At 52.2% G+C, this 13,292-nt stretch overlaps 1 protein-coding gene across 5 annotated transcripts in view; it reads right to left on the bottom strand.

Moving 5' to 3' along the window:
* GARNL3 (GTPase activating Rap/RanGAP domain like 3) overlaps positions 1–13,292 on the bottom strand; it is a 107,028-nt gene that overhangs the window by 52,205 nt on the left and 41,531 nt on the right. For all 5 annotated transcript variants that reach the window (XM_080670007.1, XM_080670006.1, XM_080670009.1 and 2 more), the window contains one exon: positions 6,007–6,081. Coding sequence is in view for 2 of the 5 variants with exons in the window: in XM_080670006.1 (XP_080526132.1) it covers positions 6,007–6,081 (75 nt within the window). In the remaining 3 variants the exon portion in view is untranslated. The remainder of the gene's footprint in view (positions 1–6,006; positions 6,082–13,292) is intronic.

The following is a 13,292-nucleotide window of genomic DNA, read 5'->3' as shown; positions in this document are numbered from 1 at the left end:
GGCAAAACCGCACACTGAGGTGCAAATACAAACTGCAGGTGCAGCGTACAGGGCGGGCGGGCCGCTGCTAGGGGGCAGGCGCGTGTCCCCACTCCACCCTCCAGGAAGTGGAGGCTCACAGGCGTCGTCATAAACTGGTAGGTGATAGAGCTGAGGTCTGAACCCAGGTTTGTTTGACTCCAAAATTGTCCCCGCTACACATGATGTCGCCTCACAGCCATTAACAGCTTGGGTGGGGGAGGGTGCTGTGGTTTCCCATGAGTCATCAGGCTTCATAAAAAGGGGAGAGGACTGGCCTGCTCCACTCGTGCCTGAGGGGGGGGTGGGGCTGGGTTCAGATGTGAGCACTTCAATTTAAAAGGCTCGTTAGGACCTCACATGTGCCCAGGGAGCGCAGAGAGGGAGGTGAGGGGGAGCTGAGGCCAGGCTCAGGAGGAAAGGAGCAGGTGTCCTGGAATGCCCGGAGGCAGCACGGTGCCGCTCAGCCTTATACTAAGGCTACAGAGAACGCAAACGGAAACTCGGAATGCAAGACACAGGCGAATTCTGTTCAGCAGTTCTCAACCTGTCGCGACCCACAGGTTGAGAACCGCTGCTGTGGAGCCTAAGACCATCGGAAAACACAGATATTTACATTACGATTCATAACAGTAGCAAAATTACAGTTATGAAGTAGCAACGAAAATAATTTTATGGTTGGGGGTCATCACAACATGAGGAACTGTATTAAAGGGTCACAGCATTAGAAAGGTTGAGAACCACGGACTTAAAACAAACTTCCTAGCAGCGAGAGATGCTGAGGGAGGAGATTAGTTGCTTTAGGGGTGCTGTATTAATTGCTTTTGGGAGATTTGTCTCCAGGTCCTGGCACGGAGCTCCTGAGTGATGAGGGTGATAGGAGCGTCTTCGGCTATAAAGAGGCCACTCCTGGTGGTCCAGGAGAGTGTCAGGATGGGGCTGGTCACTGGGAAGACCAAACCTTGATTTAGAAGCTTGAAATGTTCAGATCCAGCCCAGCTGGCGTGGCTCAGTGGTTGAGCGTCAACCTATAAACCAGGAGGTCACAGTTCAGTTCCAGGTCAGGGCACATGCCCAGGTTGCAGGCTCGATCCCCAGTGTGGGGAATGTAGGAGGCAGCCAATCAATGAGTCTCTCTCATCATTGATGTTTCTATCTCTCCCTCTCCCTTCCTCTCTGAAAGCAATAAAAATATTAAAAACAAACAAACAAACAAAAACACCCAGAAACCTTTCGGACCCAGCCTGAAATCTCTGGATGAGGGGCTGAGCGATCCAATCGCCAATGGCCACTGGTTTCATCAGAGGTGCCGTGTGATGGAGCCTCCGCCCCGGGGTTCAGGAGCTCCCGCTGGCGCACACACCAAGGCCACGGAAGCTCTGTGCCCCCACCCCCATGGGCTGCCTGTGCACCTCTTTATCTCGGCTGTTCCTGAACTGTATCCTTTTCCATAGAAGGATAACAGTAAAGTGCTTTCCCGAGTTCAGAGTCATTTTAGCAAATGAGTGAGCCTGAGGGGGGTTGTGGGCACCCCTGACTTTGTGATCTGGGACCTGATCCTCGCAATTGGCATCTGACCTGAAGGCTGCCCAGTGGCTGAGCCCTTGAACTGTGGAGTCTGACACGAGCTCTGAGTGGTTTGTGTTGGAAGTGAATTGAATTGCGGGACACTCAGCGGGTATCAGAACTGGCTGGCGTCAGGAGGGAAAAGACCTATGAAGGGAGTAGCAAGCTTCTCTTTACTGGAGACCTTCAAGCAGGGCCCGGCAGCCGGGGCGGGGGACTGGCCCAGATGAACCCTGAGGAGTAGGTATGGTCCACGGTGCTGCTGCAAACTGCCACCAGTGCACGACCCAGCGTCCAGGAACGGGAAGCAAGCATGCAGGAAACGTGACAGCGATCTGACATTACTGGGACCCCTTAATGGAGTCCAGACCATCTGGGTGTGACTGAACTCGGTGGTAAGTGCATGAGGTGGGTCGGGCATACTGGTCATGCATAGTAGGACCATAGCAGAGCATAGGTCTGCAACAGACTGGAAATTAAAAAGTGGGTCCTTCTCCACAAACAGGGCCTCGGCCTCACATGCTGCCCCGAGGAGGCCTTTCTGACCACCCTAAGCAGGCTCTTCCTCACTCTGTGCCACGGCCCTGCTTGTCTTCTCCAGAGCTGTCACCACGAGTTGCAATCATCCTGTGCATCTGTGAGCCTGAGGGCAGGGGCCACAGCAGTCTTATCCACCCTGCACCGCCACCTTATCCACCCTGCACCGCCGTCTTATCCACCCTGCACCGCCACCTTATCCACCCTGCACCACCGTCTTATCCACCCTGCACTGCCACCTTATCCACCCTGCACCGCCACCTTATCCACCCTCTATCACCATCATATCCATCCTATCTCACCATCATATCCACCCTGCACCGCCATCTTATCCACCCTGCACCGCCACCTTATCCACCCTCTATCACAATCATATCCATCCTATATTACCATCATATCCATCCTGTATCACCATCATATCCATCTATATCACCATCATATCCATCCTATATCACCATCATATCCATCCTGCACCACCGTCTTATCCACCCTGCACCGTCATCTTATCCACCCTGCATCGCCGTCTTATCCACCCTCTATCACCATCATATCCATCCTATATCACCATCATATCCACCCTGCACCACCGTCTTATCCACCCTGCACCGCCGTCTTATCCACCCTGCACCGCCGTCTTATCCACCCTGCACCACTGTCTTATCCACCCTGCACCGCTGTCTTATCCACTCTATATCACCGTCTTATCCACCCTGCACCACTGCCTGGCACTGAGAACTGGCCCTCTGAATGTGGGCTGGATGAATGACTTGACATAATATGTAAAAAGCACTCCTGTTATAACTTAGGTTTGGTACTGGTGGGCCAGGTTATTCAACCAACCCTCCCACTGAAGAAACTAAAAGTACTAGAAAATATTAAAACCATCTTAAAAGCACTGGCGAGCTGTGAAAGTATGAAATACCAACCCACACTGAAAGGCAGTGGGAACCCGGAGAGGTAGTGGAGCTTGGAAGGGCTTCTTAGCCTGAGGAGAGTCCTCAATCCTGGCAAACGAAATTTGGCTGCTGGTGACTTCCGGGGGCAGGAGGGCAAAGAATCAAATCCCCAGGACCCATGGGCGCGGGTCGGGCTGACAGGAGACACCCCATTCCACTTAAGTGGGGCCTGAAGGGGAGGGGGAACCAGAAGAGACCACTGCCCCCAAAGAACCCAACTGGGCGGGGAGCCCCGGGGAAGGGAGACAGGGAGCCGTCCTCCAGGTAAGTTTACAGCTCCTCCCTCCACCACGTGGGTGGTTAAAAAAAGTTCCAAGCTGGGAATTTAAAGGTGTCTGGAGAAAGTGAGTGCGAACCCGCCCTCCGATCCTGACACCAATTCTGGTGTGTGCTTCCCCCGCATGACCAGGCAGCTCTCCGACACCCGGACCACGGCTGGCACATGAGAAACAGCACCATGGGCACCACAGTCACACACTGGAGTACCAGCCACAGGCGGTGAAGACGTTGTACCCACAATGGTGAAAAAATAAAAGGCAAATTTAACATTTCACGGTGACGTCCACAGAAACTATAAAAAGCGACCAACCGACCTTGGGTTAGGCAATGGTTTCTGAGATATGACATGAAAAACAGAGGCAACAACAGAAGAATAGATGGAGGGGACACCATCACATTAAAAACGTGTGAGCTTCAAAGGACACCATCAAGAAAGTGAAGAGACATCCTACAAAGTGAGAGAAAACGTCTGCAAATCACATATCGGACACAGTGTCCATTCTGTAGAGAGCATCCTTAAAATCTATATGAATAAAAGCGTAATATGCTAATTAGACCGGATGACCTTCCAGACGAAGCCAGGCAGCGAGGGCTGAGCGTGAATTTCATGCACGGGGCCTCCAGTTCAATAATAAAAGGCAAAGCAGCCCCACGCTGCAGTGGTTTTGCCATGTGCTCGTTCGTGGGTTTGGACACTTTCTGGCAGCGACACGGAGCCCCGAGGCCCTGCCTGCCCCTGACTCGGCCGCAGCCCTGCCTGTTCTGTTGGTTTTCCGAGAGTCTCGGACCCTCAGGTCTCCTGCCAGGCTGGGCGGTAACACCAGCCAGAGGCTTTCCCTGAGACCATCGATACAAACCACGGCAACGTGCTGCATGAAGCGCTCATGCTCCGTGTCTTTGGTAGAAACAAGATCCGAGACCACATCCGAGCCTGGCTCTCGTCTTTCCCAGGAGCAATCGGAGACGGGCCTGTGTTTGCGATACAACAGACCACAGTGATTTGTGAAATCGATCCTTTTAGCAAACGGTTCCAAAGATGTAAGGGAGCTGCCCACGCCATGCCGCCGGTGAGTGTGGAGCCACCAGGGCCCGGGCAGGCTGGCTCGGGGCCACTGCTGCCCAGCATGCCCCACAGGCGATTTCCGACCCCCAGTGGGGTCCCCGAACACGGCCTCCGGCATGTGGCAGGACAGGGGACATCCCCAGGCGAGGAGTGTGTGATGATCCAAGCGAGGGTGATCCACGTGGAGGCTCTGTGTCTGTCTCTCCTGGGAGGCGTGGCTTTGCTCTGGGCGCGGGTGCTGGCAGGGGAAGGCCCAGGGCAGCTTGTTCCTTTGGGGCTGGGCTGACGTTTTGCCCAATTCTGGCAGCAGAAGGACTTCTAGAAGTGAGCCACCTCGGCGGTCTCTGGTGCTAAGTTCTCCAAGCAGCAGCTCAGCGTGGCGGGTGCTGGCGCCCTGAGCACTAGAAACGGAGGGTTCGCGCTTCTGCTCCTGACCTAGTGGCCGGGGCACCCCGGGCTGCCTGAGCTGTGGGGACAGGACTGTCGTATCAGCAGCCGGCCCTTTGGGGAGGGCTGTGCTCAAGCCTCGGGAGCACATTTCCCTGGGAGCCCCTTCTTCCGTGTGGGTCAGTGGGCACCGCTCTGGACAAGGAGCATGCGGACACCTATTCAGAGGCCCAGCCCGAGGCAGGACAAGGCGAGGGTGGGCGTCCGGGTACGTGGGTGTGCTCCGTGAGGGCAAAGGTGAAGTTGGCCTTGAGCGACTCTATAGCCCTTCACCAGGGATTGGATGCAGGGTGCTCAGCTGGGCGAGGCTGGCTCTCAGGCGCCAGGATCACCACCGCTGTTACCGTGACAGCCGTCACGTGCTGAGTGGCACCGTGCTAACAGCTCCCCCAGCTCAGCTCACGGAATCCTCTCCATCGTCCCAAGACAGTTTCCACTGCAGATGAAGAAGCCGAGGCTCGAAAAGGCTGGGTTACGTGCGCAGGGACCTGCACCCAGGAGGCGGGGAGCGGGGGCTCAGGCAGGCCAGTTGGCCCCGAAGCTGGGGTCTGCTGAAGCACGGTGATGGCAACCTCTCCAGGAGGCAGCGAAGAAAAAAATGGGGGCATTTACACGGCCTCTGCAGTTCTGGGGGAGACCCCAAGGGGTAGAGCGGGCAGTGGAAGTTTGAAAGAAGAAAGAAAAGCAACTGAGAGCCCAGCGTGAGGGCCTGGCCCAGGAGTGGGGGCAGCGATGCCTCCTTTCCCGTGTCCTCGCTGAACAGAGAGGGCATTTCGCAACCACAGTATTTCTGGCATCTCTCTCCGGGACCTTGTTGCTCACAAGGCAGTGACCAGGGGCTGGCCTGGGACTGGGGCCGTGCACAAAGGGTGCCGTGGCTGTGAACTGGCCTTTGGTCCCATCTCCTGGCTCCCTGGCTCCCGTGCAGATCAGTGAAAGGGTCTGTGTCCCCCCATCATAGCACCTTCCACACAAAGGGCACCGGCCTTTCCCCCTCAGCTCTGCTTCAGGCGACGCTGAGGAGCTGTGTTCCCTCCCGGCTCCGCTTGGGCAAGACTTCTGGGTACGAGGACCCCCGCCTGCCCGGTGCGCTCACTCAGCCCTGCGCTTGGTGACAGTGCCGGCCCGGAGCTTCCTTACCTCGTCCGAAGAGCCGTTCTCCACTCTGAACCGCCCGGCCCTCTGGATGGCTCCATCGGCATCGCTGGAAATGAGCTGGGACAAGAGAGCGCTCGGTTAGGTAGCTGCTCAGCACGGCAACGTCCCTCTGTCTGTATCTGTCCCTCTGTCTGTATCCGTCCCTCTGTCTGTATCCATCCTATGAGTGAGCCAGATCCCACCTGAGCTGGGCCTGCCTAGCAGCTAACGTTCTGTCTGAAGCTCCGTCGGCCAGGTCCCTCAGAGGGCCAGGTCCTCGGGCGGCCAGGTCCTCAGACAGCTGGCCCCCAGCCTTCAGGAGCTGAACTGAGGGAGAGACACCTAACCCGCAGGAGTGGAGACAACAGCATCGATTCTAAACGTGAACGTATTCTAAGATGGAAAAGCATGAAGGCGATGCTCCCTGGAAAGAAAATACTTAAAAAAAAAAGATACATATATTGATTTCAGAAAGGAAGAGAGAAGGAAGCGGGAGAGAGAGCTAGAAACATCAGTGATGAGAGGTATCATTGATCGGCTGCCTCCTGCACGCCCCCCAACTAGGGATTGAGCCCACAACCAGGGCATGTGCCCTGACCGGGAATCAAACTGTAACCTCCTGGTTCATAGGTCGACACTCAACCACTGGACTGAGCCACGCCGGCAGGGCAAAGTCCAGTTTTTATGCCTAATCTTTATCTTGCAGAATATTTTTTTAAAGCAAATAAGAAGATTCTTATGTATGCTTCACTATCCTGGATCGGACCATCACACTGTTGGTGCTCTGAAGGTAGGGAAGAGGCCGTGCAGGAGAGAATTTGACCTCGCCCAAGGAGAGGTCGCCTGTGCTCTCAGCTCCTGGGAGGTGACCTCGAAGTCTGGAGATGCCCTGAGTGTCTGTTCACCACTCTGAGTCACATGGACAGTGACGTCCTTTATAATGGGGGCTCTGGGTCACATGGTATCAGGTCTACCTCTGGTCACCAAGAGGTGAGCTCTCCTGGTTGGCACCACTCCATGTGTCTGACCGGGAGGAGTTACCGCTGTCCGTGGTCCTCGGGACAGGCGGGTGGACCCTGCACTGGACTAGCTCTCCTGCCCTCCGTCCCTGTGTCAGTCCCTTGGCTGGTTCCAATCGGGGTCCTTTCACTGTGATGAACCATAGTGAGCTCACAGTGTTCAGGAAGTGCTGTGCTTCACAGCACATGATGGAACCCGAGAGTGGCTTGGGACCCCGAGTTTCCTAACTTGCTGAGGCCGATTCTAAAGCACCGGAGCCAGACGAGCCGAGGGCTCCTGGGGTGACGGCCATTCTCACAGGGGAAGCAGAGAGGACCAGTGTTAGCTTCTTCTTCGATTGTGAGCTGCCACTCACGGTTAAAATAGAGGGACTAGCAAACAGGTTTCAAGTCCAGTGTTATTGGCACAGGCTGCCTCAGGGGCTTTGGGGGAAGCAATCTGAGGTCACATCTGGAGAAAAAGAGCTGCAATCAATTGGTAATGTCTGACATCGGACTCTGGGGAGACTGGAGGTTGGGAGATCTCGTCCTCACCGGCCAGCCCCACCCAGGACTCAAAGGCTTGGAAGGAGCTGAGAGCCATGCAGTGATTCGCCCATTCATTCACACAAGACGTAACCTCAGTGTGTGGACACCGCCGGGCACAGCAATAATGCCTTTCCTTTGTTGAGGTTAGAACGGGAAGCTTATTGCTCATCTTGTTCGAAAGGTTCAAGAAGAAGAAAGGAAGGACTTGTTTAACGATTGGATGGTTAGAAGGTACTTAGCTCCCTCTGAACTTCTGATCATAAAACCCATAGACACTGAACTAAGACCTCAAGCTGACCTGTTTAACTCTGTCACCTCTACCCTCTCCCCCAGCCACCCTCATCCAACCCCAGTCACCTCTCACCCGATGACGGCAACCGCCTCCTAACCAGTCCCCACAGCCACCCACCATCGCTTTTCTCCCACCCACTCCTCACACTGCAGCCCGGTGATTTCAGCAAACTGCAAATCGGATCGCCCCACAATCCTGCCCATCCCAGCACCCCACTCCGTCCACCTGAGGACAGACATGCATCACTCCCTCGCCTGGGACGCCCCCTCTCCCAGCCTCCCTAGAGGCGTTCATATAATTCCAGCGCAGTCCGCTGCGGGGGACTTCCCTGGCCCCGGTGCCTGGGAAAAGAGCCCTGTAAGTCCGCAGCTCAGAACTGTGATCCCATTGCTTTGTGGACGGCTCCCTTCATGCCGCCTCTCCTCACAACCCCCTCTGCCCCCGAGAAGCTCCACAGAGGCGGGGACTAGCTTCCCTCGCACCACTGCACCCCCCAAGCTAAGCACATGGTATAGATGTTCACGAAATACTTATCAAACGAGAACTACGGAAACAGAGGAAGGCCAAATTCCTACTGAAACGACCAAAGGACAGTACAACTAGGGTAAGAGCTATGCCAGCCTGGAAACCAGAGAATTCATGCCTCACAAGAAACCAGGGGAAGGCGGGGCCAAGGAATCCGGATCAGGTGTGCAAGCGGGAGGCAGCCGAGTGGTAACTTAATCAAACCCGCAGCCCTGAGCTCATGCTGGCAGAGCCTGCAGCCGTGGGGGGTGTGTGGGGGGGTGTCAGGGCAGCGGTGGGAAGGCCCCTCCAGTCGCCCCGGGAGAGTGATCCAGGCTGGTGTGCAGAATGGCAGCCCCCAGCTCCGCAGCCGGCTTGGGCCGCTGGCTTCATAGAGGGGAGGGTGCCATGCTGGTGCCTGGCGAGGGCTGGTACACCCGCTGACGTGAGAGGAGACAGTGCTCCAGTGAGCGAGGAGATGAACAACATCAGGGAAAAATCCTTTCAACACAGCAGAGACGCTGTTTCTATCAGCAGTTTCCTTCTGTGATTCTCATAAGCCTCTGACCCGACCACTTAAACCTATACACACCTGTAAACACTTCCCTCGCTGGAAGGAGATCTGGTGAGGAATGGAGCAGTGCCTCCTGGAGCCCATCTCAGCGCCCAGTGCCCAGTACCTAGAACCTTCTCCCCCTACCCTTTCCACGTGGTACAGAGTTCTGACTGCCACCAAGATCCATGCCCGCCACGTCCCACAGTAACGGAACTGCAGCCAGACACGTGGCTGGACTGCGTTTCCCTCCAGGTGGCCCTTGGCCTTCCTTCCTCCACCTGCAGGTGGGTCAGAGGTCCAGTGGCCTGCGGGGCCTGGGCCCCGAGAGAGGCTGCCTCTCCCACCCCCTCCCTCCCGCTCCGCTGGCCAGGGCCTCGATGACCGAGAGGCCTTGATGTCCACAGTGAGGACAGCGGGTTGACCGTGAGCCCGCACGTGTGGGGCAGAGCCAGCCACTGACTTAGAATGTGGGGCTGGATGTGACCGTGAATAAACTTGCTCTTAACCGCAATCTGCTGTTCTAAGGCAACTAATCCACCCTACAAGGAAGAACAAAGAAACAAAAATCACTGAACCTATGACAAGCCCATAATTTAAACTGTGGGAACAGCTGAGGTATCGGGGCAGATGTTCCTTGAAACAAATTTACTGCAAAAGCACAAGGAAATTTCAGGCGGTGGCTAATCACTGTAACAACTTGGGAGGACAGTGGATCTATGATACACAACAATCTGTGATCAGCTTTCAAGATGCAAAGCACAGTTTCTGAATTTTGAAATGCAGACCACATATCATAGTGAACAAAAATTAGATACTCAGAAAAAATGCCCCAAAAGAGTCAATTAGAATATCAGCTTGGCCCGGCCGGTGTGGCTCAGTTGCTGAGAGTCAGCCTGTGAGCCAGGAGGTCACAGTTGGATTCGCAGTCAGGGCACATGCCTGGGTTGCGGGCTCGATCCAATCACTGATTCTCTCTCATCATTGATGTTTCTCTCTCTCTCTCCCTCTCCCTTCCTCTCTAAAATCAATAAAACAAATATTTTAAAAAAGGAAAAGAACATCAGTTTGTAGGCTGGCCCGGAAGGTTTAGAAACAAACTGGAGAGCAAGGCAGCGAGACCCTCCCGGTCCGAAGCCAGCAGAGCCGGCAGCTGTCGGCTCCACACACAGCGCACCTCCGGCCCATTGCTCTTCTGGGAGAAGAGTCCAGAAAGGACATCCCCGCGTGTGCTCTGCCCTTTGAGGATGCAGCGCCGCCCACCCAGGAGTTCAGGAGGGTGCGCTCTAATCCGCTCCATCGGATCTGCACTCTGAGGGGTGGAGGGAGGGAGAGGGGCCAAGGAGGATGATAAAGGGGAACCTGAACCTCCCTTCCTGGAGGTCACCAGGGAGAGCAGCACAGACATTTCAATAAACATGAATGGCTACACCCCGTTAGAGGGGAAATAAGACTCAAAGATTAGGGGCATAACTGAAATCCAACTACAGCAAGAGACAGATTAAAATCAATAAAACAATTGTGAAAGAGAAAGGAAGGGAAAAAATATTCATGGTGGCGTGGGAAAAAGAAAAGAAAACGATGAGGGAATAATAAAGTCAGATGGTAGAACTTAAAAAATACCAAATTTAAAAAAGTTATAGTACATGGACAAGTAAATCCATCTACTCTCAAAGCATAGTAATTACAAACTTATTATAAATAACTATTATAAATAGAGTGTATAAAATGATAATGGGAAATTTCAGTATGTTTCCTGATAGGTCGAGGCAAACACTAGTAAGAATTTATAGAGGAATAAAATTAATAAGCATAATTAATAGACAAAAACTTAATTTATCAAGGTACAAACAGAGGATACATACCTTTTAAGAACATTGACTAAACTCTTTTAAAAACCACCAAGTATTGGATAGAAAGCAAACATGAATAAATTCTACAAAACAGAAATGGTACTAATCATTTTTTAGCATACTGTCACTGAATGAGAAATTCATATCAAAGGATAAAAAAATGTGGAATTAAAAAATATACATCTGAAAAAACTCTTGGGTCAAACAGGAAAACTAAAATTGGACACTATTCAGAAACCAACAACGAGAATAGTACATATTAAAACAGATAATGCAACGGATGCTACATTTACAGGAAAATTCATAATCTAAAATGCTTTCATTATTAAACCAGAAAGAATAAACACAATGAACTACTCATTAAGCTCTAGAAGATACAAAAGAGAACAATGGAATAAACGCAGGAGAGCAGGGGAGGGATCAAGAAATGACAGATTTAGCCGAAACCGGTTTGGCTCAGTGGATAGAGCGTCGGCCTGCGGACTGAAAGGTCCCGGGTTCGGTTCCGGTCAAGGGCATGTACCTTGGTTGCGGGCACATCCCCAGTGGGAGGTGTGCAGGAGGCAGCTGATCGATGTTTCTCTCTCATCTATGTTTCTAGCTCTCTATCCCTCTCCCTTCCTCTCTGTGAAATATCAATAAAATAAAAAAAATAAAAAAAAAAGAAGTGACAGATTTAGAAAGAGAGTGGGATTGATAAATACATTCGAGAGATCACCGGCAAGTCTGATTTTAAAAACGAAGAACAAACTCACACACAGAGAAAACACAACCACTAAGAAGAGAGAGATTTTTAAATGATGAGAGAATGTTACACGAAATTCTGCAAATATTACCCAGAACTGCAATGAAATGGAAATTTTCTAGAAAAACGTACACAATGAAAATGGTTTTAAGATGAGAGAGGAACCTGAATATGCCAACAACAGTTTGCAGAACCGATCAAGGTGTCAGGGCACTACCCACAGAGCCGCCTGGCTCGGAGGTTTCCTGAGGAGGCCAGGCCGTCCCCGACAGCCATCTCACGCACAAGCAAGCCGAGAGAGAAGAAGGAAAGACAATTCTTTTTAAAAAATACATATTTTTATTGATTTCAGAGAGGAAGGGAGAGGGGGAGAGAGAGATAGAAACACGGATGATGAGAAAGAATCCTTGATCGGCTGCCTCATGCACGCCTCACACTGGGGATGGAGCCCGCAGCCCGGCATGTGCCCTGACCGGGAATCGAACTGTGACCTCCTGGTCTACGCTCAACCGCTGAGCCACGCCGGGCTGGGCAGGAGCAGAATTCTCTTGTATTCGTTTTGGTGCAGAAGTTCAGGGGTATTAGCATGTATTTAAGGCAGGGGTGGGCAAACTTTTTGACTCGAGGGCCACAATGGGTTCTTAAACTGGACCGGAGGGCCGGAACAAAAGCATGGATGGAGTGTTTGTGTGAATTAATATAAATTCAAAGTAAAGGAGTGGAGGGGAGAGCAAGAGAACTGGATAGAACAGCCGGATCCGGCCCGTGGGCCGTAGTTTGCCCAAGGCTAATTTAAGGTCAGCAATGCTAAGAAAAGAAGACACGATTTTCATTTTATTTTACTTAATTTTGTCTTACATCGGATTTGGTCACGCACCAAGAGAAAAAGGAGAAGGCAAATCAAATGATGTGGATGGATCTGCCAGGCACTGGGAGGGGTCCCTTCGGCGTTCTCACACTATCCAGCACGATAGCCACGGGCACCATTTACATTTGCTTTTAAATTAATTAAAATAAAATGAAAAACATCCAGCTCCTCAGTGGCACTAGTCACATTTCAAGTGACTACGTGAGGCGACCACACGGGACAGATCACACGGTCCCACAGGGAAGTTCTACTGGGCAGGACTGTGACATGCGGAACACGCTGCAGCTCCGGGTGACCAGGGCCACGCCAGTTCTCAGGCTGACACTCCTGCGGGGAGTTAAATACACAAACCCAGTGGGAGCGCGTGTACCTCAACATACCAGCCAAAACGGTAACAGTGCTCAGTGTATTAGATGGTTTGTTTCTGGAAGAAAGTAACATCCAAGCAGTAATATCTATTTGTATGATTTAACTAATTAATTTAAAAGAAAACATAAGAAACAGGAAGCACAAAATGTTCTTCATTAACTATTATAAACGAAAGTATTACTAGTTTAATATTATAGGCAATTAAATGAGACTATTTCCTAAACCCGTGGTCGGCAAACTGCGGCTCACGAGCCACATGCGGCTCTTTGGCCCCTTGAGTGTGGCTCTTCCACAAAATACCACAGCCTGGGCGAGTCTATTTTGAAGAAGTGGCGTTAGAAGAAGTTTAAGGTTTTTTTTGTTTGTTTGTTTTTTAAATGTATTTTATTGATTTTTTTACAGAGAGGAAGGGAGAGGGATAGAGAGTCAGAAACATCGATGAAAGAGAAACATCGATCAGCTGCCTCCTGCACACCTCCCACTGGAGATGTGCCTGCAACCAAGGTACATGCCCTTGACCGGAATCGAACCCAGGACCCTTCAGTCCACAGGCCGACG

The sequence above is a fragment of the Plecotus auritus genome (genome assembly GCF_963455305.1).
Source record: "Plecotus auritus genome assembly, chromosome: 5".
NCBI lineage: Eukaryota > Metazoa > Chordata > Mammalia > Chiroptera > Vespertilionidae > Plecotus > Plecotus auritus.
The sequence above is the reverse complement of the archived record's forward strand: the minus strand, read 5'-3'. Positions and strand labels throughout refer to the sequence as shown.